The sequence below is a fragment of the Sceloporus undulatus genome, chromosome 7 (genome assembly GCF_019175285.1).
Source record: "Sceloporus undulatus isolate JIND9_A2432 ecotype Alabama chromosome 7, SceUnd_v1.1, whole genome shotgun sequence".
In the NCBI taxonomy this organism is placed as follows: Eukaryota; Metazoa; Chordata; class Lepidosauria; order Squamata; family Phrynosomatidae; genus Sceloporus; species Sceloporus undulatus.
In genome coordinates, this window is record NC_056528.1 from 804325 (window position 1) to 829157 (window position 24833).

General features: G+C 50.6%; 1 protein-coding gene across 3 annotated transcripts in view; it reads left to right on the forward strand.

Annotated features, from left to right (window-relative positions):
* The first annotated feature begins 854 nt into the window (after positions 1 to 854).
* Positions 855 to 24833, forward strand: part of LOC121937014 (RAP1 GTPase activating protein) — a 41900-nt gene continuing 17921 nt past the window's right edge. The window contains exons 1-5 of one of the 3 annotated variants that reach the window (XM_042479807.1): positions 855 to 912; positions 10497 to 10532; positions 17737 to 17833; positions 23302 to 23337; positions 24570 to 24617. In XM_042479807.1, coding sequence (XP_042335741.1) covers positions 23320 to 23337; positions 24570 to 24617 — 66 coding nt within the window. In that variant the 5' untranslated portion in view covers positions 855 to 912; positions 10497 to 10532; positions 17737 to 17833; positions 23302 to 23319. Of the gene's footprint in view, positions 913 to 10496; positions 10533 to 17736; positions 17834 to 22178; positions 22526 to 23301; positions 23338 to 24569; positions 24618 to 24833 lie in introns of those variants that run through there. The other 2 variants (XM_042479805.1, XM_042479806.1) reach the window with 2 other exon arrangements.

Genomic DNA, 24833 nt, shown 5'->3' on the forward strand with positions numbered 1-24833 from the left:
AGGTTTCTACCCTGTTAAGCTCAATGTGGCTCTCCTTTTATCCTCCTTACGCCAACCCTATGAAGTAGGCCAAAAGGGGAGAGCTAGGTCCAAAGCCCTTTCCCCCAAATCTCTGGTTCCAATCCCTGTCCAGATAGGGAAACCCACTGGGAGACCTTGGGCAAGAAGTCACACTCTCTCAACCTCAGAGGAAGGCAAGGACACAAACCACCCCTGAGCAAACCCTGCCAAGAAAACCTAAAGATAGCTATACTTTGTTGTTGCTGCTGCTGTTGTTGTTGTGTACTTCTATTGTATGGCAAATTTATGGGCTTTTCTTAGCCAGGTTGGTTCAGAGGAGCTTTTCCATGGCCTTCCCTTGAGGCTGAGAGTGTGCTGAACCCTCTTAAGACAGCCCACAACACCACCCCAAATCCACAAAACAGGGGTTGCTGCAGTGATGCCCAACCCTCTGGTTCTGCAGGTGATGGAGGACTTCCAGCAAGCCTCAGCCATTTGGGCTGCATGGTGGGGGATTCTGGGAGCCACCTGGAAGGCGAGGGTTAGGGGACCTTTGCAGACAGTCCCATTATTCTAGCAGGGATGCCTGCCATCATCCCGGGAGGGATGGGATTTGCAGTGCAGGCTTCTCCAAGGGAGCCAGGAGGGTGCCCTACAACCTGCCTGCAAGGGGTCCCAGTCTTTGCCCAGGTGCCTGGGGCTGCTGCAAATGCAGTTGGGTGGGGGGCGAAAGGGAGGGGGCGGGGCCAGAGGCAGCCAATGGGAGCCTGGGAAAGGGATTTGGGGCGGGGGGGGGGCGAGGAGAGAGAGGCAGGGGCTCCGCGTGACGCCTGGCTCGCCCCGCCCGCCTCAGTCAGTGCGGAGGGAGGGAGGGAGACGAAGGGGCCAGAAGCAGAAGCAGCACCAGCCAAGGTAAGGAAGGGGCTTTCTTTGGGGGGGGGGCTGCTGGGGTCCCCTGGCAAAGGGAGGGGGGCATCAACTACCCCTACCTTTCGCAAGGGATGCAAACTGCCCCCACCACCCCTTTGCAAAGGTTGCAATTGCCTCCCGCCCTTTGCAAGGGTTACAGACTGCCCCCCACCCTTTGCCAAGGTTGCAATCTCCCCCGTCTCTTGCAAAGGTTGCAAACTGCCCCTACCCTTGGCCCCCTCCCCAGCCCTGACAGGGGTTGCAAACTGCCCCTCCATCCCTTGCAAAGGATGCAATGGTCCCTACCCTTTGCAAGGCTTGCAAACTGCCCCCAGCCCAGCTCCAATTGCCCCTGGCCTTGGCAAGGCTTGCAGTGAGGGCCCCCCATCCCCTGTCCTATTGCCCCTCCCCATCCCCTTGCAAGGGTTACAAACTGCCCTTCTTGCCCCTATCCTTTGCAAGGGGTCCAAACGCTGTCCCCTCTCCCTCCATTTCTAGTGCTGCGTCAGAAAACCCCTGGGGAGGGGAGAGGAGACGCGTGTCACGTCGGAATGCGCCCTGACCCGGGGCTGCAAAGGACACGGGTTGGCAGAGCCCTCCTCCCGGGTTTGGGGTCCAAACAAACCCCTCCCATAAAGGTTGAGATGGTCCAAGGGAGAGGAATGGGTCTCCTGGGCATGTGCTGAGTCCAGTGTGTTTGGTTTTTGTTAAGGCTTCCTTGGCTTTGCAAATGGAAGAAGGCTGGCACAGGTGCCTTCCATCGGGAATTGGGAGGCATGCAGTGGGCATCCTCAGTGCCCCAAATGGGCTGCCAGGAAGGCATGGAGAAGGAAGAAAAACTGCAGTCTTTTGGCAGGGAGGGGGGAGAAAGGAGGCCACTATATCAATGTTGTTGTTGCTGTTGTTGTGCTTTCAAGTCATTCCCAACCTATGCCAAGCACACACTGTGGTTTTCGTGGCCAAGTTTGCTCAGAGGAGGTCTTGCATTGCCTTCTCCAGAGGCTGAGAGAGTGTCACTTCTTGCCCCTTTGTGAATGATGTCAAGCAGAATTGTCCTATAAGGGATCAATGGCGGTTGTTGTCATCACCGTCTGTTTTCAAGCCATTTCTGACCCACGGCCACCCTAAAGCGAACAAATTGTGGGGTTTTCGTGGCAAGGTTGGTCCAGAGGGGTTTTGCATTGACTTCCTCTAAGGCTGAGAGGGTGTGACTTCTTGCCCAAGGTCTCCCAGTGGGTTTCCATGGCTTCGAACCCTGGTCTCGCAGGGTCCCAAACTACTACACCATGAGTATCCCACTGGCCTTTTGGGGTGCTGGCCCTGCCATTGGGGGGGGGGGAATCAAGGATCAAGGCTAGTCTCAGGCTGCCAATTTTGAGGAGTGGGTCGCCATTCACCCACCTCAAGTTTCCCATAGAAAGCTGCCTTGCACGCCTATCTTTATATATAGCATTTTCTGTGCCATGCTGCTCCTGGCGGATGGCTGCCCTTGAAGCAGGGAAAAGCAGGGATTGTGTGGCAGAGAAGGCATGAGATTCTTGCTGGCTCACGCTCTCCGCAGATGGCTCCTGTCTTGGCCCAGCTGTTGGCCATTTTTGCTGGTGCTCCACTTTGAGATCTCTGGCATAAAAGAAGAACAGTTTCTAGCACAGAACTGGTTATCCTGGCTGCCATTCCAGAGTTTGCATCTGTGCATCCACATGGGAGAAATAAGGTGGTTCAATGCCACTTTGAGTGCTGCGGCTCCGTCCTATAGATTCCTGGCATGTAGATTTTGCAAGGCCTTGAGCCTTCTCTGCCAAAGAGATCTCGGTGCAGTGGAGCCATGGCAGTTAAAAGTAGTGTCAAAGTGCATTATTTCTACAGTGTAGATGCAGTGATCTCTACTTTCTCTCGCTGCCCAATCACTCTCCTTTGCAAAGCTGTTCCGAGCTTCCATCCCAACTTTGTGCCTTCACGACGGGTAGAGCAAGGCAACCCCTGCTTCCATGACATTTCCAAATGGAGTCTGGGGCAGGGATGCTTATAGCTGTGGTTTGGTGGTCCAGATGACCTTTGGGATGGCATTGCTGCTGTGGGTGATGGGCTAGGAAGCCAAGAAGAAGGGGTCCTACCATCCTCTGGAGGGAATGGAGAGCAGCAGTAGGTTGGAGGGAGAAGGGGCTGGGAGCGTGTTTTTCTACTCCCTCAACAGATTTAAAACCCTGCCTTGGCAGAGCGCCACGTGCAGAAAAAGTGGTGGTGGAGGAGGAAGAAAGCGAGGATGGCGGCACTTAAGCATGCCTGGCAAGGGCTGGGCTGGAGAAGATGCCATCTGCAGAGAAGGAGGGCAAGGATGGCAGGGGGAGAGGGAGGCCAGGTCTCTGGGCCTGGCATGGAGCTGCCACTTTTCAACCTAGAGACCAAGGTGCAAATTCTCAGCTGGCCAGTTTTCGTGGCTTCTCCTCAGTCAAGGGTGCAAATCCTCAGTCGACTGGTTTCATGGGTCATCTCCAGGCAAAGGTGCAAATTCCCAGTTGCCATGGGTCATCTCCAGGGTGGTTTCAAGGGCACAAATTATCCCAGTTGCCCAGCTTTCATGGGGCATCTCCAGACTGGAAATGAAGGTGCCAATTTCCAGTTGCTCCATTTTCTCGGGTCATTTCCAAACTGGAGACACGGGTGCAAATTCTCCAGTTTTGCTGGACTCAGCTCTGGTCAAGAGCAAAAGGCTATGCATCAATCTCCAACTCAGCTGAGAAGGTGGCAGCTTGCTACAGTTTGCCATTGCTTTCTTGCTACAACTTGCAAAGAGATTTGGGGTAACTGGGTTTACTGAGCTTCCTTTATCCCTCCCCTGCCATTTTGGTGCCAGGGCTTACCCTCCACTTTGCTGTGCATCTTTATCCCACTCCCCTAAGCAAGTAGGAAGGAATAATCCCATTTCACCTCGATCCCCTTTGGGGTGTGAGTTTCTATAGAGGTTGGAGCACGCTTTGGATAAGGCCGGGCCTTGTGTCCAAGCAGCAAGCGGGGCATAGCAATGGGCACATGCATGTGGTGGTTGCATGAGGGCTCGTGCCAGGCAAGAGGAGGCACCAAGGGCCTATATATAGTGCCATTGTTTGGCCTGGGAATTGGCATTATCTCTGGTGACTCATGTCTCCAGCGTGTGCATAAGAGAAATGCACAGAAGGGGGGTCGATACGTCAGAGCTGATGGCATCAGACAGTGGACAGAACAGCTGCAATTGTTGTCTTCTGCAAAAAGCTCAATGTGGCATCACAGCCAGCCTCCCTCCACCGACATGACGCTCTGTGCCATGGTCTTAAACCTCCAAATCTGGGTCCCTTTTCTTCTCTGCGTCCTCTTGCCCTCCACCCTGGAGATGAAAATGCTGCGTTTCTCCTTCCAACCCTCTGGACAATTGTGGGCATGCCTTTCCCTCCTCCAACTCCTCCTCGGCTTCTTTCTCCATTTTTCATTTTCTGGGTATGCGCCAAGATTGCTAGCTTCATTCCAGGCCTTTGGAAACGGCACTTTAGCCGCCCGCTGTGCCTTAGGATCCTACAGGGATGCTTCAGGATTTGACATCTTCCAGGGATGCTTTAAGATTTGACATCCTCCAAGGATGCCTTTATGCACAGTGAATTTGCCCAGGAAGGCGCATGCCTTCTGTTTTCTCCCATGCCATCCCTGATGCCACCCAACCACTGTGGATGCCCAACCTGTTGGAGTTTAGGGTCCCGTGTCCCCTTTCTAAATCTTGCACATGCCAGGCGTGTTCATTAAGGGCACAAATCCCAGCTTCCGGTGTGTGCCAGCTTTTCCCGCATGGCCTCCTCCTCCTTCTTCGCACCTCCCACCCGCTGCCTGCCGTGACAGTGTGGCCATGCACCGTTGCTTGGTTCCTCTGCAGGAAAAAGTGGGCAAGGGTGCCAAGGAACAGCAGGTTTGTGCACAGAGGGAGGCAGCAATGCTTGGCACATGAGCCGCATGGCTCACACTCCCTGCTTCATACGGTGGGACTCAAACCCATCTCTCTAGGGCAGGGAGGACCATAAGGGATCCTGGTTAGCCATGTTTCCAGAGGAGTAACTGCTGTGCCAGTCTGTGGCAGCGCTAACTGCAAGGGGTTTGGTGGTACCTATTGTGGTACCCTCCAGATCTGGTCCTACCCAGTTCTAGTGCAGATTCCCTGTTGCCCACTTTCCATGGGGCAATTCCTAGTTGCCCAACTTTTGTGCATCCTCCTCTCTGGGGCAGCCCTTGAGATACTGAAAGATACTGCTATCATGCCACCCCTCCATCTTCTCTCCATCAGATCCCTCAGCCTTTCCTTATAGGTTTTGTTCCTCATCTGTGTTGTTATCCTTGTTGCCTTACTCTGAACTTGCTCCATCTTCTTTCTATCCTTTGCACAATGAGGCACCCAGAACTGAACGCAGGACCCCAGAGGAGGACTAGGGCTTGGAAAGCAGGCTGCTGTTAATGCAAGCTACAATAGCATTTGCCTTCTTGTTGTGGTGTGCGTCGTGTCCAACTTACGGCAACCCTGTCCTGGGTTTTTCTTGGCAAGGTTTGTTCGGAGGAGGTTTGCCATGGCCTTCCCCTGAGGATGCTGAGAGAGTGTGACGTCTTGCGCATGGTCACTCATTGGGTTTCATGGTGCGCATGGTTGCAGTTCTGTGCAAGCAAAGGGCCTTTGGTTAATGCTAGCAGTCCAGCATTGCTGTCCAAGGTGCTGCTCAATTTCATTCCTCTTTTCCCCTTTCTGGACTCCAGGCCTGGAGGAGTGTCCGGCTGCCGTCCAGAAGGGGGCACTCTGTGTCCAAAGCTGGGCCTGGTGACCTCTGACCCCTGGAACCGGGTGAGAATTCTGACCGGTGTCTCTGTGCACAACTTTGCTTTTTATTTATAATGGGAATTTTCCAAAATTTGCAAAAGCCTTCATGACTTTGACCCAGGAAGAATGTGAGATTGGAAGGAATGCATTGAATGCATTAAACAGGGCCACTTTTGGACATTATGTTATATTTGCAAGGAAGGCAATCATAAAATGCATGTGTCTTTTTGGATAAGCAATTTGGCCCAACCAGACGAAGGGCGTCAAGACACCCTTTGAGCTGAAAAGCTCAGCTTTCCAGCTCTCGCCGAAGGGAGGTTGCCACATTTTTCCCTGCAAGAGGCTCCTAGCCTTTTAGCAGCCTCAAAGCAGCCAAGGAGGACCCAGTCCTTTCCCTGCAGCTTTTGCTAAAGTGTATTTTATCCTTTTATAGACCCTCTGTTTTAATATTGTAATGATTTAATTCTGTTTTAATGTAACAGAGTGCCAGTTATTGAGGAAAGGACAAGATATCAATACATATAATAATGGTGGTGGTGGTGATGATGATGATGATGATGGTGATGAGTGAGGACTCGAACCTGGGTCTCTTTCCAATCTTGTTCCTGAGCAGGGTTTCTTCCATCTCCCCCCCCCATTTCCTCCATTTTCCCTATCCTTCCTTCCTTCCTTCCTTCCTTCCTTCCTTCCTTCCTTCCTTCCATTTACACGCAAACACATATATGCACAAAGTAGTAATCCTCTTGTGGGTTTCGCTCCTGTGCGGCAACTGCTGTGTTTGGGGAACGGAGCCCTAGCACCACTTAGAGACAGTTGTGACACCTTACACACTCACACATGCACGCATACACCCTCTTAGCCTCAGTTATGGCCACACATCCTTCTCTTCACACTGGCTGCGCACAGATGCACATCTCGCTGTCTCACGCATGTGAGGAAAAACATGTCACACGTATTCACACACATCTCTTCCCGTTTCTCATGTGAACACACCCTCTTCATTGTCTCATTCCTATGCCCTCTTGCTTTGCACGCGTGCACACTTGCACACGCGCACCCCCCACTTTCATAGTCTCTTTCACACACGCGACACACTCACACACCTTTCTCCCACACACTCTTTTGTTTTTCTGACCCATCACACTCCCCACTTTCACAGTCTCTTTCTCTCTCACACACATATAGACACAGTTTTCTCCTTGACGTATCACACTCCCTACTTTCATAGTCTTTCTCACACACAACACACACTCCTTTCTCACAGACACACTCTTCTCTTGCCAACCCTCACACTCCCCTCTTGTGTCGTCTCTTTTCACACACGCACGCGTTTTCCCCGTCTCCGACCCACACAACTCTTCTTTGTCTCTCTCTTACACACACAAAGACACACACAGAGACACACACACAGAGGATCTGTCTAAGACAGGGGCAAATGGAGGACTGGCATTGCCCTGTGCCCAAGAAAGAGGAGGCCCCTGCCTTGTCCAGCTGCTACACCTCAAACCCAGTCCAGACAGACCTGAGCAAGGCCCATGTACGTATGTGCATGAGTGTGTGTGTGTGTATGTGTATACTGCTGTGGTTGCCTTCCTGGCCTCCTCCTTGCTTGCATTCCTGCCAAACAAACAGAGCTGGAGGAGGGTTGCTGGAGGTTACCCGGCTGCCCTTGGGGGCTTGTGGGGCTGGCCCAGACCAGAGCGTGCCAGGCAGGTTTGGGCCGCAGACGGAGGAGGGAGAAGCAGGCGGAGAGAAGCCACGGTCCTCCTTACTTTGGCTTCCCTTCCTCCAGGTCTTTGCAAAGCAAAGCAACAGCTTCAGGGAGGCACCGGGCTTCCTCCAGGTCTTTGCAAAGCAAAGCAACAGCTTCAGGGAGGCACCGGGCTCCTTTGCTTTGCATTGCTTTGCATTGCATTGCTTTCCTCTCCGGAGGCCTTTTGCAGAGCAAGATGGGCTCCCGCAAACGCAGCTTCACCTTTGGGGCCTATGGAGGGTGAGTCGGACACTATGGGGCACTCAGGGGATCCCCATTTTGGCCCAGAGGCCAGGGAAGGGTCTGTGGTTTGGACTGCGACACCCAGCAACCTGGGACGTGTCTTCCTAGCTCCGCAAAGCTTGGCTTTCCCAATTCTGACCCATTGTCATGAACAGGGAGAGAGGTTTGTTAGAGCGAAGCAAGGGTTGCGGTGGGGTTTGTGTGTGCAGACTTAAACCAGTTGCATCTCTCTTCCTCCTGGGCACTGTGTAACCTTTTTTTGTTGTGTGCCTTCTAGTCATTTCTGGCCTATGGCAACCTTAAGGCAAGCCTCTCTATCGCAGGGTATTTGGGGCAAGAGGAGGTTTGGCCGTTGCCTTCCCTGAGGCCGAGAGAGTGTGACTTGTTGCCCGGTGGGTTTCATGCCCAAGAGGGAACCAAACCCTGTTCCCAGAGTCATAGGCCAATGCTTAAACCACTGCACCATGCTGGCTCTCAATAGATTGGATGGATGGAAAGAAAGAAAGAGAGAGAGAGAAAGAAAGAAAGATGGGTACATGTGATAGATAGATATGATAGATGATAGAGAGTTTGGATGGATGGATGGATAGAGATGATAAGAGAGCAGATACATAGACAGATAAAACAGATGTGATAGAATAGATGCAGATATGATAGAGGGAGAGTAGATATATAGATGGATGTGATAGAGAGATGATTATAGAGCAGATAGATAGATAAAATAGACATGATTGATTAGATTAGATAGAATGGATACTGTTTAGATAGATAGATAGATAGATAGATAGATAGATAGATAGATAGATATGATAGAGGGAGAGAGAGTAGATAGATTAGATGTGATTAGATTAGATAGAATAGAGAGATGATAGAGAGATGATGGAAGGAGTGTAGGATAGATAGAAAGATAGATAGATGATTGACAGATGTGATAGAGAGAGATGACAGAGAGCAGATAGAGGGATAGATAAAATAGATGTGATAGGTTAGATTAGATAGAATAGATGTCCATCCCTTGCAAGGACCTTTTCCCAAGTGCTTCCCTTTGGTCTCCTAGCAATGCCTCCTCGCCCACCGCTGGTGGCATGGCTGCCTGCCGTCTCTGCCCTTTGCGTCTGCCACCCACTTCTTCCAGGGCCCTCCATTGCAATGACAAAGGCGCCCATGTTCTCCCAGGGAGGCCTTCCTGCCCCTCGCTGGCATTTCTTTCTCTGCGGGAGGAGGTTGCAACCTCCAAGGAATTCCTCCTGTTCCAAAACTTGCAACCATTTTGCTAGCCAGCGCCCAGATTTCCAAGGCGTTCCTCTGCTTTGGGTTGCGGCACCCAGCATCTCCCAGCCGCCAGCCTGGTAGATGGCAAGTCTTCTCTTCTCCAACCCATCAAGATGCCATTTCCTAGATTTGGAAAGGTGCCTTGGCGTAGTGATGGCTTGAGTGTTGGATATGGCTCTGGAAAAGCCCATCATGGCCTTAGGGTTGCCATGAATCAGAAGCAACCTGAAGACACACAACACTTTTCGGATAATTGAGTTGCTTTTAAAAATTGGTGGATGATGGTGAGTGCATCCCACTTGGTGCCACCTTGGCTTTGCAATGCCAGCTGGCCTCCCTTGGCGCCCTGCTGTGCCCGCTTCTCATTAATTAGCAGAGCCACGATCCAATGCCTCCTAACTGTGCGTGGGAGGCCAAAGCGGGCGCATATGCGGGGAAAGCATGGCTCCTTCTCGGTTTTATGGCCTCCTCTCATCCGCCTTGGCTGGAATAAATCAATTTAGCAGGGAAGAGGCTGGCACCAGGCGGCACCATGGCAGCTCCCTCCATCTCTCTTCTGCCTTGCTGCACATGTCTGTACCTCCGATTTACGGCAGCCCTATCATTAGGATGATGGGCGCTGCAGTCCCCATCTAAACCAGGCTAAAGGGACACTGGAGACACTGATGCTTGGTAGTGGAGAGTGGCCCTCCTCAAACTAGGAGACACTTTGGGGTCTGCAAGCCATGCAGGGTGAGGGCGATGGGCATCGCAGTTCCCATCTTGCACCCCTTCCAGGCTAAGGGGCTTCTGGAGACATTGGTGTCTGGGGCTGAAGGGTGGCCCTCTTCAAACCAGGAGATGCTTTGGGGCCATTCTGGGTGAGGATGATGGGAGCTGCAGTCCTCATCTGCATCACCTCAAGGCCTAAGGGGACTCTGGAGACGGAGAACATGATGGACTGCACATGGAGAGTGGCCCTCTTCAAACTTAGAGATACTTTGGGGTCTGTAGGGTCACCATTCCCATTACCCCTATAAGGCCATTTTGGGTGAGGATGATGGGAGCTGCATTCCCCTTCTGTACCACCTCCAGGCGAAGGGGATGATATTTCAGGTGCGTGTTTGCAAAGGTGTGCATGTGTTGTTGTTTTTTGAATAGCTCTCCCAGACTATTTCTCCCTTCCTGGGCCCTTTGCTAACCCCAAACATGGGACCGGTTCCTGGGCTGGATGGACAGGTTTGGGGCCATGCAGGCGAAGGGCAAAACAAGGCCTTGTTTTTGGACTCTGCTGTGGGTATTTGGGGAGGAAGGAAGGGTCATGGAGGCCAGGAGGCAAGGAAGCCGGGGCCTGGAGGCGGAGAGGTCACTGTTTTGGAAAAACCCACATCTCTGGCCAAGTTCAGAGTCCACTTTCCATCAGCTCCCCACTCCTCCTTTCCTTCTTTCCCTTGTTCTCTCCATCCTCTTCTTTATTTATGGTCTGATTACCATTTTCTTATTCTTTCTCCGCAGGGTAGATAAGACGACTGGACAGCCTGGGAACCTGCGGTGAGTAAAATCTTCATTTCTTTGGATGGAGTGAAATGGTTGAGCCCAGAACTGGGACTCCAACTCCCATTGCCATTGACTTTGCTGGCTGGCAAGAGGAGGATGTTGGGAGTCGGAGTCCAAAAATAAAACTTTTCCAAACTCCAGTCATCATGCAAACTTGCAAGCTTGTCCATCCCAGTTGGCTCAGTCTCAGGGCAGGATGCTGGGAGTTGGAGTCCAAAAAAGGAACTTTTCCAACCTCTGATTGTCTTGTAGGCTTGTCCTTCCCAGTTGGTTCAAGCCAATGCAAACTGCAGCATCCTCTCCAAGTTTTTCTGTCCTCCATGTTGGAGGGCATGCTATGGCAGATTTTACCTTCTTCCTGCTCTGGATGGTTTTGGTTGTGTGTTGTGTGTTTGTGTGTGTTGTGTGAATGGAGGGGAGAAAAAGGGTTGGCATTTCTGCCACTGAGCTGGGCCTCCTTCCTCCGTAAAAACAAAACAATAGCCGCTACTCAGGACCCCATCTTGGCAAACTTGTGTATTTTGCGTGGTCTGAAAGGAGCCTTGTTGTGTGGCACAGAGTTGTCGTTTTGTTACGGTCTGGGAGACTCTTTTCCATGCCTTCCATAACCAGGAATGAATTAATTTTGCCCACCTACACAACCCAGGACAGCGTTGTGCGGATGGTTGGTGTGCAATGCAAGCTCGAGCGAGCAAGCCAAGCCATGTTTAGCGTGGGAGATCATGCTGTTGATGTTGTTGACTGAAGTCTCTCTCTCTCTCTCACATACACACCACTCCTCCTTGGCCTTTTGTCAGTCTCTGCTTGCAGTGGCAGGTCAAGCTTGACCACAATTCCAAGGCCTGAGATTTGTAGTACAGGTGTGTGGCATGATTGCAACGGGGCGCATCTTTGTCGCCCGGTGCACTTAACTTCTGCACAAGACGCAATCTGGGGACATTTCTCAGAGGAGACACTGTCTCCAGTTGGGCGAAAGGCAAAAATCCTCAGTCTTTCCCAATGAAGCATTTTGTTGAATCCGAACGCTTTGACGCTTCGATGCCATTTTGCTTGGATTTGAGCCATCCCCAGTTGCTTTTCCAAACCAAACAGACACAGCTGTGCGACATGAGGCGTCCGCTTCGCCGCTTGTTCGGATTAGCTCAGCGGGTATAATTTTGGGCGCCAGCCTTGGATGGTGTCACTCGTCATTCACACCATGGGCAATTGGGTTCGGCGCAGTTGCCGCAGCATGAAGGGTTGGCATCGCTGGCGCAGCGGCTCCGGCTGCCCTTTTGCTCGGAGTAGCCTTGTGCCAGCATTCCTTCCTCCATCCTCTTTATGTTGGCATGAATATCAATGGAGGAAGGGTCTCCCTTTGCTTTGAGCCCCACTGGGGGCTTTGGGGTGGGTTTTAAGGGGGGCGATGGCCTTTGGCTGGCGGCCTTTGTGCCGCGGAGTGGAAACATCAGCAAATGCGCCGGGGGCCCGGGGTTTGCTTTCCGCTGAATTATTCACGGCGAGCATCAATAATGGATGCCAACGTGAGTCACCGCCGGTTTGTTTAATTTTGTCGTTTCATGTAAAGGATTCGGTGTTTTGGGTTCAGGGTTGCCCACCTCGGTCCCTTGGTGGCCAAAGTAGGGTTTGGGGTCTAATAGTGTTTGCAAACCACAGTGGATACCAAGGGCTAACTATACAAGGAAAAAATACTATTAAGTAGCCTATTAAAAAGAGCAGTAATTTGAAACACTTTGTTGTTGTTGTAGTTGTTGTGTGTCGTCAAGTCGTCTCTGACTTACGGCGACCCTAAGGCAAATGTGTCCCAGGGTTCTTTTTTTGGCAAGGTTTGCTCAGAGAGGGTTTGCCATTGCCATCCTTTTAAATAAATGTAAATATGATGATGATGATGATGATGATGATGGTGATCCTCTGAGGCTGAGAGAGAGTGAGTTGCCCAAAGTCACCAAGTCGGTTTTCATTGCTAAGCGGAGATTCAAACCCTGGTCTCTAGAGTCCTAACCCTAAATCCAAAGCACTACACAATGGTGGCTCATCTAAAGCATTTAAAGCATGAATTTGTGGTGGGAGGAGGTTCCACTGGCCATAGAAATGGCTCATTCAAGTGGCGCATCCAGCCCAATTTTGCCTCTCCATGCCAACCATAGATTTCCATAGATTAATGCTACCCTTCTGCCCAAGACTCCTTCCGATTAATAATGCCACACCGCAGCTTTATCCGTGCCGGGCGGCTGCTCCGACGGTGAACTTTGGCTCTCGGTGAACTTGGAGGGATGATCTCCAGAATATCTGGAGAGAGAGAGAGAAGGTGAGAGAGATGTGCCTAATGGTGCACAACGTTCTTGTGCAGCGGTGCTAAGCTGAGCATGTCCGCCTGTCAATCACTCCTGTCAATCTTCCTGCTGGGAGTCGGAGGGTCATTTGTTTGACTTCCGAACCCATCAGCACTTTGGCGGATTTTGGAGGGGGATCCATTTGGGATGCTTTGCAGGACCGTTGCAATATTATCATCCTTGTGTGTGTGTGTGTGTTTCTTCTTTGTGGTCTCTGCGAATCACACAAATGGGTTATTCTGCGCCTGTGCAATAAACTTCGGAGTCTACTGCACAGGCGCAAAATAACCAATTTGTGTGTGTTCGCAGATGACCACGAAGAAGAAATATCATTACAGGTAAGCAACCTGTCCATATATATATGCGCGCATGTGTGTGTGTATGTAGATATACATACATTACTGTATTGAGCTGCCCCTCTGCATGCCAAAATATGCAATAGAGGAATTGTTGCTTTAAGGTTGTACTGATGACAGCTCTCAAGGTACATCTACACTGTAGAAATAATACAGTTTGACACTGCTTTAACTGCGCCTTGCAAAACCGCCAATCCCAGGGAATCCATAGGATGGAGCCGCAGCACTTATAGTGGCGTCAAACCACATTATTTCTCCAGTGTAGATGCAACTGTGGGCCTGGCTCTCCTTTGCTTCTCCCAAAGTGGGATGACGCTTTAGCTTCTGCGCAAGGGACGGACTTTAGCCTTGTTACTGGGCAACGTTTGCCCGGAAGCAAATGCTTTTTCGCGAGCAAATGATGACACTGATCGGGCGAGATGGGTGCCAATGTCCCCCTTCCTCCAAAGCACGGCCTTTGGAAGCAAGGCTTAGATTTGAGACGTTGGGACTTTGGGGGGCTTAGGGTTAGCTAAAGTGTAGATTCGAACCCTGATCTCCCAGAGGAGCATCAGTCTAGTACTCCAACCAGTGCGCCATCCTGGCTCTAAAACGCCCATCGTTTGCCTTAAAACGGTGGGTGAATGTGACGAAACGTGCGCCGATTCCACTAACTTTGTGCTCTGGGGGACGATGGGAGTTGCAACGGAAGGTTGTGAGATCTGAAGAAGTAGGTCGCTGCCATCCATCGCAACCCTTCGCCTCCAGGCTGTTAATGGTGTTGCTTTTGCAAAGCGGTTGCCGTTTCTTCTTTTCAGGCGCAGTGGGGCGTGCGCCGTCAGTTCTCTCCCTCTCCAGGGAAGTTCCTTTTTCCGGCGCTCCCTGGAGGGAGCTGCGCATCCGCATCCGTGGGCTCACATAATGCAAACCCACGGTGCGGCTTTTCATCTCTGCTGCCATTATACTGTGGGAGGCATCCATGTACACCTTTGAGATAATCTTTAAAAGAAGCATCCATGTTCTTGGATGCTCCTTCCAGCCACAGACCCTTAAAGTGGACTTTTCTTGGAGGGGGATGTGTTTGCCCCTCCATCCTAAAGTAATTGCACCCCATTTTCTTCCACATTGCGCACTGACGTTTCTGACCTATGTCAGTGGGGCAGAGAGTCCGCTTCCAGGGTTTGAGACCAAGGTGCTGACCGTATTATATTCTGTGCATGAAAATAAAAGGAGGGCATTCTGTCCCATGCAAAATATGCAGCCTCTTTGTGTGCAGGAACCAGGTTTTGACTTGTTGACAATGCAGTTGATCCTCCAAATTCATTGGGGTTAGGGGCACATGTTCCCCGTGAAAATGGGGTAATTGCAAATGAACAAAGCACATGAGGAATGTCTAGGTCCTTCAGCGCAAGTCTATGGTCAACATCAACTGGAAGTTGACCATAGAATCACATTGAAGGACCAATGTTTTGGAGGACCAGTGTTTTCTCTATGAATGTCTAGGTCCTTCAGCGCAACTCTATGGCCAACATCAGTCAGAAGTTGACCATAGAATAGTATTGGAGGACCTACAGATGCCTAGAGAAGTGTTCTCTCTAGGAACCTCTAGGTTCTCCAGCGCGACTCTATGGCCAACGTTACTCAGAGGTTGACCATAGAATCACATTGGAGGACCAACAGATGCCTAGAGATGCGAATCCCCATCGTGACTCTATGATCCCCTTCTAGCAGGGTCTTATAGTGTCCCCATGAATTTCATTAGGTTTCCTTTTGCAAGGACTCCTCAGATCATGCTTTTTGTGCTAGATCTTTCCTCCAAACTGGAGCTTGCAAGGACCTGGGATTCCTCAGCCGTCTCTCATCCAACTCCTATCCTAGGCTCCCTTGCTTAGCTTCAGACGGTGCTTGGTACATTTTGGTTTCATGTTTGCATATATGTGGGGGTCTTCAAGTCGCTTGTCAGTTTATGGCGACCCCATGGATATCATAGGGTCAATTGTAGGGTCTGTGAAAGGGATCCTTTGTGACGCCAAAGCTTGGGAGAGTTCTTTTTGGACTCAATGCAATAAGAGTCTGAACACTTGCTCTTCTTGGAACTGTTCCTAATGTGCTTGGTGCCTGTAGCAAAAGGGTTCCTGAGTGCGTGCAGAGTGCCTTTCTTTCTGGTCACACAATTGCTTTGGGAGCTTGTCTCCGGAGTCAATACTTGTGGGAAGAAATTAGGGACTATTCAGTAGTGCATGCAAAGGAAAGAAGCGTCTCAGACGAATTGAGAGGGAAAAGAAACCAAAATGGAGGCAGAAGCACCTGGTGCCAACCTGAGCTGTCATTTTGCAACCTGAGTGCAAGGAAAACACACAAAGCAGGCACTCCTGCCTTGGCTCATTTGCATCTATTGCATATGCAGATGAGGCAGACTCTTCCCTTTTGAGAAGGAAAAGAGGGATGGAAGGATGGGGTTTCAAAGGGGAAGAAGGAATAGGACTGACGTGTGAAGCTGAGAACTGAATGGATGGAAACATAATGTAGAAAGCAGAATATATAAAAGCCTTTATATAGGAGTCTCTGTATCGGAAGAAAGGCACAATATAAGAATATGAAAATAATAATATAATAAGGATACTTGAAAGGAAAAGGATGGAGCCGGCGGGTTGCAATGCTGCAAAGGTTGCTTGATTCTCATCTCTGGTTTCCAGGACTTCTGTGCCATCTGCAAGTTGCTTTGCTATTAATTTTAGATAGATAGATAGATAGATAGATAGATAGATAGATAGATAGATAGATAGACAGACAGACAGGCAGATATTGCTCTTTTTCCAAAATTGGGACTCAAATGGCTATATCTCCATGGATAGAGGGATGGATGGATAGACAAGTCGCTTGCATTGCATTAACTCTGGAGAAGAGAGGAGGGAAGATAGTCCCGTTGTCTCAGGCAAAAGCAAACCGCAGCTGGCATTAAAGCATGCATCCCAATTTTTAGCTGTGAAATGTTGGAACGAGGGAGATTTAGGGGTGCATTTTGCAGAAATGGTGGCTCCAGAGCCATCTCTGGACGGAGGGAAGGACTGGTCCCCTTCTCGCCTCGCCCACGCCTATTTTTTCCGCGCCGGCCTCCAGTCCGCCATTTGTCTCCATAACAGCGCGATTGCTGGACGATAATTGCCAATCAATTACTCAGGCCTCCGCCTCGGTAAATATCTCCCGTCGGCTTGCATCCCGTCTCTATAGAAACTGTTTAGGCGCAGTGGGTTTGTGCATTTCTCCGGCGCGACACGTAGGCAGCTGCATCCGTCTCTGGCGCGCTTGAGATCGGTGCCCCCCAAAATGGAAAATACTCCAGACCAGCCCTGCCTGGTCCTTTGTTTCTGGGTGTTTATGTGTGGAAGATATATATATATATGCGCCTTCAGATCCCCTATTCTGTTGCAGTGACCCATGAATTTTGTAGGTAAAGACTCCTCAAATCCAGTTTTGACAGTTCCTTCCTCTCATATCAAAGCACCTGGGATTTCTTGGTGGTCTCCCATCCAAGGAATATCCAGGGCTGGCCCTGCTTAGCTTATATGTGCAAGTTTCTGTGCATCAAATTAGCCTTATGATGGCCTCATGGGTTTCATAGGGTTTTCTTAGGCAGGGAATCCTCAGAGGTGGTTTGGCCAGTTCCTTCCTCTGAAATATCACCTAAGGCACCTGGAGTGATAGTCTCCCATCCAAGGGCTGTCCAGGGCTGACCGTGCTTAACTTCCAAGATCAGATAGGATGCCTTCAAATTGCATGTTGACATTTGATGACCCCATGAATTTTGTAAAGTTTTCTTAGGCAAGGAATACTTTGCCAGTTTCTTCCTCTGAAAAGACCTCAGTGGGGCACAAGGTGGCACTGGTGCCCTTCCTCAGAGTTCCCCAGAATCACTAGGGAAGACCCAAAACCCTGATGCCAGTCAGCCCTGGCAATATCTAGGGAATACCCCAAACCCTACATTGCCAGGACTGAATACCACCACCTAGATCTCCCCAAAGCATCTGACTCCATATAGAAAGGCAGGCGGGCGGGTAGGATTTCTGTGCCTGCTTCTCATTGCTCTCCAGCTGGCATAGAGGGGGCATCTGGAAAGGTCCATAGGTGCCCGGGGGCTGGCATGTGGCATGTGGCCGGCTCTTTCCTCGCCACCCATCTCCGTTTGAAGCCAGATGCTGTTGCCACCTCCGTTGCCCACTCAGGGCGGTTTGCCGGCACCCCGGCTTCTCCGTTGCGTGTTTTTGCCCCTGGTCTGCCAGCTGGGTGGCGCTTCACAAAGCCAGATTCTGCCAGAGGTCAAAAAGCAAAAAACAGCTGCAGCTTTGGAAGGCTTGCAGCATCTGGATGCCAGGCAAGGCAGATATTAAACACATGCAATGGGAAACATGCAAAATAAAAAGTCAACATAGGAACCAAAATAGAACCGTATCTGAAGTAGGCACTTCTTTTCCCAAAATGGCTCAGGAGCCAAGAGTCTAAAATGTGGCTTTTCCTTCTTTCCTTCCCCAGAAAGAGCGATGGGTCTCTCCAGTCCTCCCTCAGCGGAACCTTAGAGGGGGCAAGGGCAACTACGCCTGCCCCCCACGCCGCTCTCCGCCAACCCAAGGTAAGAGGACTGACCACCCGTGGCTTTGCCCCAGACAAAATGGCCACCAAAGCAGCCCAGTGGCCGCTCCTCCTCTGTGGATGTGATGCCCAAATTGGGGGGTCAAAGGTGGCCAAATCCGTCACTCTTCTCCTGGGATGGGTGGCCATCTCCTGCCCCCCAACGAACTCCCTGCTACCATGTCTGCAAGGAATGGCACCAGAATACAGACAACTACATTGATGTGCGTATGTGTGTTGTGGGTCTTTCAAGTCGTTTCCAACTTTTCTTGCCAAGATTTGTCCAAAGGGAGGTTTTGCCTTTGCCTTCCATGTGTGGGTTTCCATGGCTGAGTGCGGATCCGAATCCTGGTCTCACCTTTGGTGCCTTTCTTACCGTTGGCCAATGCAGTGCGGTGGATTGAGCGTTGGACTGTGACTTCATAGTCCAATGCTCAATCCATGGCACCACATTGGCCAACGTTGAGAAATGCACGCAAAGCCAAATGGGAAAGCACCTGAATGAGATGGCCATGGATAGGGATGACCCTTCTGAGAAGAGGCTGCATTATCTGATGAGACTTCAGTGGGGTCTAGAACCTTGGATGGACGCTGAATGACCAATATCCCAAGACCCCGGTCAGTTAGATCTAGGTGACCATGAAACATGACAATAATAAGAGTAGCACTAATATTGCCCCAGTTCTGAGCAGAAGCGGCACCCTCTCCGCACCCTCCTTCCTTCCCCAAAGAGTGTTTGCAAGGGAAATCAGGCAAGTTGTGGGGCAGGAGGTAGGAAAATTGCAGAGAAGCAGCGGTGGACCTTCCCAAACAAAAGCAGGGGAGTGCCGGGTTCAATATCTCCCCATCCCACCCCAACTGTTGGGGTTTTTTTTGCTTCCAGTCGCTCCAACCCCATGCCAACCTCTTGCTTCCTGATGCCAAAATGCCTTCTCCCATAACTTGCATCTTAAAAGACTGGTTGGTTTTTACAAAATCGTGCCTGTTTGGCATCATGTCTTCCTGGTGGTCGGAGAGCTTGGGATGCAAACTGCAGAAAGCCAAGCAAGGCATGATTCATCCACATTTGAACAGGAAGGTTGGAAACTTTAAAAAATGGGCCCTCTGTTTGCGTGTATGTATACATAGGCAATTTTAGAGATGTAAATCTTTGTGCATTTCATTCTCACAGCAAGAATGAATAATCTTAACCTTTTCCCCTCCTGGTTGCAAGAAAGTCATCCAAACTTGTGCGGGTTTCCAAAAAGTATTTGCAGTTTGGGGTTTATACTGAGCTTTGGTTCCAGGATCTCATGCGGATAGCAAAATCCACGGATGCTCAAGTCCCATTATATACAATGGGGTGGCATCACTATCATCATCATCATGATCATCATCATCATTGCAGTGGTTCCCTTGGTATTGCTGGGTTTTGGTTCCAGGACCCACCCTGGATAGCAAAATCCACGGATGCTCAAGTCCCATTATATACAATGGGGTGGCCTCACTATCATCATCATCATGATCATCATCATCATTGCAGTGGTTCCCTTGGTATCTGCTGGGGTTGGTTCCAGGACCCCATGGATACCAAAATCCACGGATGCTCAGTCCCATTATATTAATGGGGTGGCATCACTATCATCCCATCATGATCATCATCATCATTGCAGTGGTTCCCTTGGTATCTGCTGGGGTTTGGTTCCAGGACCCCCCATGATACAAAATCCACGGATGCTCAAGTCCCATATATTAATGGGGTGGCATCACTATCTCATCATCATGATCATCATCATCATTGCAGTGGTTCCCTTGGTATCTGCTGGGGTTTGTTCCAGGACCCCATGGATACCAATCCACGGATGCTCAAGTCCCATTATATATAATGGGGTGGCATCACTATCACATCATCATGACATCATCATCATTGCAGTGGTTCCCTTGGTATTGCTGGGGTTTGGTTCCAGGACCCTCCATGGATACCAAAATCCACGGATGCTCAAGTCCCATTATATATAATGGGGTGGCATCACTATCATCATCATCATGATCATCATCATCATTGCAGTGGTTCCCTTGGTATCTGCTGGGGTTTGGTTCCAGGACCCCCCCATGGATACCAAAATCCACGGATGCTCAAGTCCCATTATATATAATGGGGTGGCATCACTATCATCATCATCATGATCATCATCATCATTGCAGTGGTTCCCTTGGTATCTGCTGGGGTTTGGTTCCAGGACCCCCCATGGATACCAAAATCCATGGATGCTCAAGTCCCATTAAATACAATGGCCTAGTAAAATGGCATTATATAAAATAGCAAAATCAAGGTTTGCTCCTTCTGAATATCCTTTATTCTGTGGGAGCCAGCGTCATGTAGTGGTTTAAGTGTTGAACTCGGGGTTCGAATCCCAGATCAGACATGGAAACCCACTGGGGGTAAGTCACGCTCTCACAGCTTCGATGGATGGCAATGGCAACTCCTTTCTGGAGAAACTTGCCAAGAAAACCCCATGGCCTTAGGCCCACAACCACAAGAACAGCAACGACATTCTTTATTCTTGCAAAATATCAAAGTTTGCATGTTCTTAAATACACAAGTGCACATGCTATGGTTGCATTTGAACACTTTCCAGGCTGTTGCTTCATTCCCACCCAACCCTGGCATCCTCCCATGAACATATATATTTGCAGGCCTCTTTGAAATGGGGAAATGCTCCCTTTGTTCCCAGTTCCAAGGTGCAAAGGACCCCTGGTTGGGTTGGAAGAGGCCTTGGCGTTTCCACCATAAAAGCAGCTCTCCACCAAGGCTTCTCCCCTCCCTTTTGCCAACCGCTGGGGCAGCTGGCATCGGATGTAAATGAGGCGCAGGGAGGTGAAAGGCCTCCTTGTTTTGGCTGCCAATCTGCCAATTGCTGAACCGGCGCCAATGTCAACGGAGAGCAGAGTCCTCCTGCGAGAAAAGGAAGCGCGGCTGCAGCCTTCCCTGCCTTCTCTTCTTGCAAAACTCTGCACCGAGAGGAGGCTTTTTCCTAGGAAAAGGACCCGATCCGAGGGAAACGGAGAGGGGAAAGGAAGCTGCCATCCAAGCCATGCAACCCAGCCCTTTTACTGTCTGTCTTCCAGAGTCATGGCCCAGCACTCCATGCATCTCTGGAAGGCAAAACCTGATCCCAAAAGGGAGTCCCTCATCATTTTGGACCTATTGTGTTTCTTCCCTGGCTATAAGGAGGCACTCGGCACATGCTCAGAGACACACTTCACACAGTCTAACCCAGGTTAAGATCCCTGGCCTTTTAGGAAGGGGTTTTAAGCCAGCCATGTCAACCCTTGGGAAGCCGACGGAGGAGTTTTGGGGCTGGGCTTGCCTTGGGGGATAGTCCCATCTGCCTCTGCTGGCTTTTCCCAGGTCAGTTAATAGAGCCATTAACTGGTTTAATTCTCTTTAATTAACTGGCCTTAATTGCAAAGACAGATGGATGCGTTTGGGGCGGAGGGATGGGAGAAAGTCTGACTTCCCTGTTGCTTTTCCAGGCCGAAAGGAAAGCGGAGAGATAGTCCTCAAAATCGAGCTTGGAGGAATGTCATTTTGGACTGTATATTGTTGTACATAGATAAGATATCCATTGTTGCAAAGTCATATAGTCTTACTAGCTATTCTTCTATATACTAGGTGTTATGTTACTTTCCCAATATGTTGCATATGTCCATGGATTTTTTTATCCATGGTTTCACACAGACACAGCGTGAAAATATGTGTATTTAAAAATATAATTTCCAAATAGCAAAACTTGATTTTGCCATCTTATAATATAGGGGACATTGTTTTGCTATGGCATTGCGTATAATAGGACTTGAGCATAGATTTGGTTATCCATGGGGTCCTGGAACCAAACCCCAACAGATACCAAGACCCCACTGCATCCCTTCTCAAGAAAACCCCATGATAGGGTTTTCCATATAAGTCAGAAATGGCTTGAAGGCACACTGCAAACAAAGAGTCAATGGGAGAAGGCTCAAGACCTTGCAAAGGCTGCAAATGCAAGGGATCCATAGGACAGAGCTAAGTGTTGTCAAACTGCCTTATTCCTACAGTGTAGCTGCCCCCTAACTTTGGGTCCAAAGGGAGAGATCTCCATCCATCCCTCCATCCTTCCTCCCCATCCCTCTCGGTTGCCATGGCGACCCCAGTGGTCCAAGAAGAAGAGAGTGGTCCTCCTCCTCCTCTTCCTTCCCTCCTGGCCTCCTGACTGCAAAAGAGAAGGGACTCGAGTCCGGGGAAGGGCTGCGGCCAAGACCTGCCTCCTCTTGGCACCGGCCTCCCCTCCGGCACCTGGCTCCCCGCCCAAAGTGTACACACATACACACACACACAAAGACACACAAACACACAGCAGCAGCAGATCCTGGAGCTGGCTGGGGAAGGAAGGAAGGAGGCAGGGCAAGGTCCAGGGAGCCTTTTCGTGGTGGATCGGGCCCCTCTGCATCTCCCCCTCCTTCCTCCTTGGGGGGCAATAAAAGGGGGTACACAAGGCTGGCGGTCCCTCGGAAGCCCCACGCGGTGGAAGTGGTAGTCCAGGGAGGATGTGAGCCATTGGAGATCCATGGAAGAGGAGGAGGAGGAGGAGGAAGGCAGATGGAGGGGGACCAGCCTCTCCCCGGACCCCCACGGCTGCTATGGGGGGTCTCTGCGGTGGAGGATGGCTGGAGCGTGAGTACAGACACACACGCCTACATTTTGGGGGGATGCATGACCCTTCTTGGGTGGGTCTCCTCTTTCCCCACACCTTTGACCCCCCCCCCCCCCAGAGAAGGTTTTGCAAAGAGGAAAGGTTTTGCAAAGGAGAAAGGGATGGTGGCTGGGGGCCCCACAAATGAGAGACAGACCGCCAAGGGGAGTCAGGGGATTTATTTGTACCCCAGCCTACCTTTCATTTTTGGAGGTTTGGTGTTCCCATCCCAGCCAAAGGCTCAGGTTTCTTTCCTTTCTCTTTCCCTGCCCTGCTTTACCCAGCCAGGCCTTGTGTGTCATGGAGAGGGATGGGGGGGCATTTAACTGTTTGGGTGCCAGCTTACCTGCCAATGCAAGGGAGGTTAAAAGGAGTGTGGCATTTCTGCACAAAGGTGGTGCACGCAGTTGTGTGTATGTTTGCAGCAGTCTCATGGGTGTAAAAATAGGAACCTCATCCCCTTTGGTAGACTGCAAGGGGTCCAGGGATGAGGTCCACCTGAAGTTTGAGTCCCATCACAGCCTTGGGTTGGCATCTCTTAGCCTCAGTGCCTTGGTTTGTAAAATGGGCATTGATGCAGAGTTTGTCTGGGAAGGGTTTTCCTTGCAAGTCTTCCTTCTAAATTCTGGATGGGCGATGGAACCGGTGCAGCGTGGGTCCATTGCATTCTGGGGTGAATAGCAACATGGGGGGATTGGGGACCCCTCTGCCACAACTAGTGCATGATCTCTCTCTCCTCTTTTCCCATCTCTTGCAGAACGCAGAGCTGTTTGAAATGATTGAGAAGATGCAGGTGAGTCAAAGGCAACCCACGCGCTCCTTGGGGCCTGGCCCAATTTGAACCCGTGTCTGGGGCAGCCGGGGATGATGATGGCAGTGATGGGGCTAGTGACATCAGAGGGGCAGACTGGAGTGAATCAGAGCTTTTTTGACCCCAGGGCAGGGATTTTTGAGGTGGGGATGTCAGATTCTGGGAAACCTGTCCTGCAAGAAACACCTGGTGACTCACCTGGGATGGAAAGTTTGGCCGAGGGAAGGTGGATGTCTGCGTCTGGTTCTCCAAAGACAGCAGCCGGGAAGTGGCGAGTGCGAAAGAGAGTCCTTGACCCCTTTCCCCACTCCGCCTCGCCCTGACATACAATCTGGAAAAAGAGACATGAGTCCATCCTTGCTGTGACGTCGTATCCCATCATCCTCAATCCAAGGCAACTAAGGACAGGCCCGCTTAGTCTCCTCTGCATGGGTCAGAATACAACCCCCATTCTCCCCAGCCATCATAGCTTGTTTTGCCGTTTGGTTTGGGTGGGAAGTGTACTCTGCACATGCTCAGAGGCATGCCTTCCATTCAGCAACTCAGGGTTACAATATCCATAGGAAGAGACTTGACAGAAAAGGAAAAGGCGATCAGGAGGGCAAAGGAGAGGTTTAAGAGGGGGATAGATTTGGGGACAGGTTCCAGGTCCCATCATTTGGCTCAGGGCAGAGGGATTTGGTAGCCACCAGGGCAAAGTATGGGCCGGGGGTGACAACACTACAAGGGGTAAATAGGGGTAAAGCAGCCCTATGGGAAAGTTATTTTTTGGGATTATGATTTGCATAATATTCCCCCTGCCCAGCTTTGCAGACTCTCCTGCGCATGGGTCCAGGAGATGTAGTCCCCAAAAGTGGCATCCTAAAGCTCAGAACCAGTTGCACAGGTTTCCTGAGAGTTGTAGTCCAAAGAAGTAATTTTGCAAAGGTTGGGTTGGAGCTGGTTGCAAATGTTCCTGCACCCAGGTATTCTGGGAGTTGCACTCTTGGAAAAGCAACGTTCCAAAGCTTGGTTTATGTGCTCCCTTGCGCACGTGAACCTGCCCTGCTTGCAGATCCTGGGGCTGGCTCACCTGCCCCGTGCCAAGCCGGATGCACCCTCTGTCCCCCTGCAAAACCCCCACCCACAAAGCAAAGCCACTCTTGGCTGCCGGCCCGGGACGGTTTGGTGCCAAGGCGTTTGTTGACTCTGGCTTCTCCGCATGTGTCTTTCAGGGAAGCAGGATGGACGAACAGCGATGCTCCTTCCCTCCGCCTCTCAAGGTACGTGCTGCCACTGTCACTGCTTGGAATCCCAACAGTGGTTCCTCGAGCTCATTTGCAAGTTGCTCCAGTTTACTTCACTGATGCAATTTGCAAAGAGAAAGTCCATGCACTTACTAGCAGTCCTTGTAGTGCCAGGACTCACTCTCTGCTCTGCATCCATCTTCTGGCTAGAAGCAAGGAGGCTAGATTTAAGTTGCCCTCATCCCATCTTTT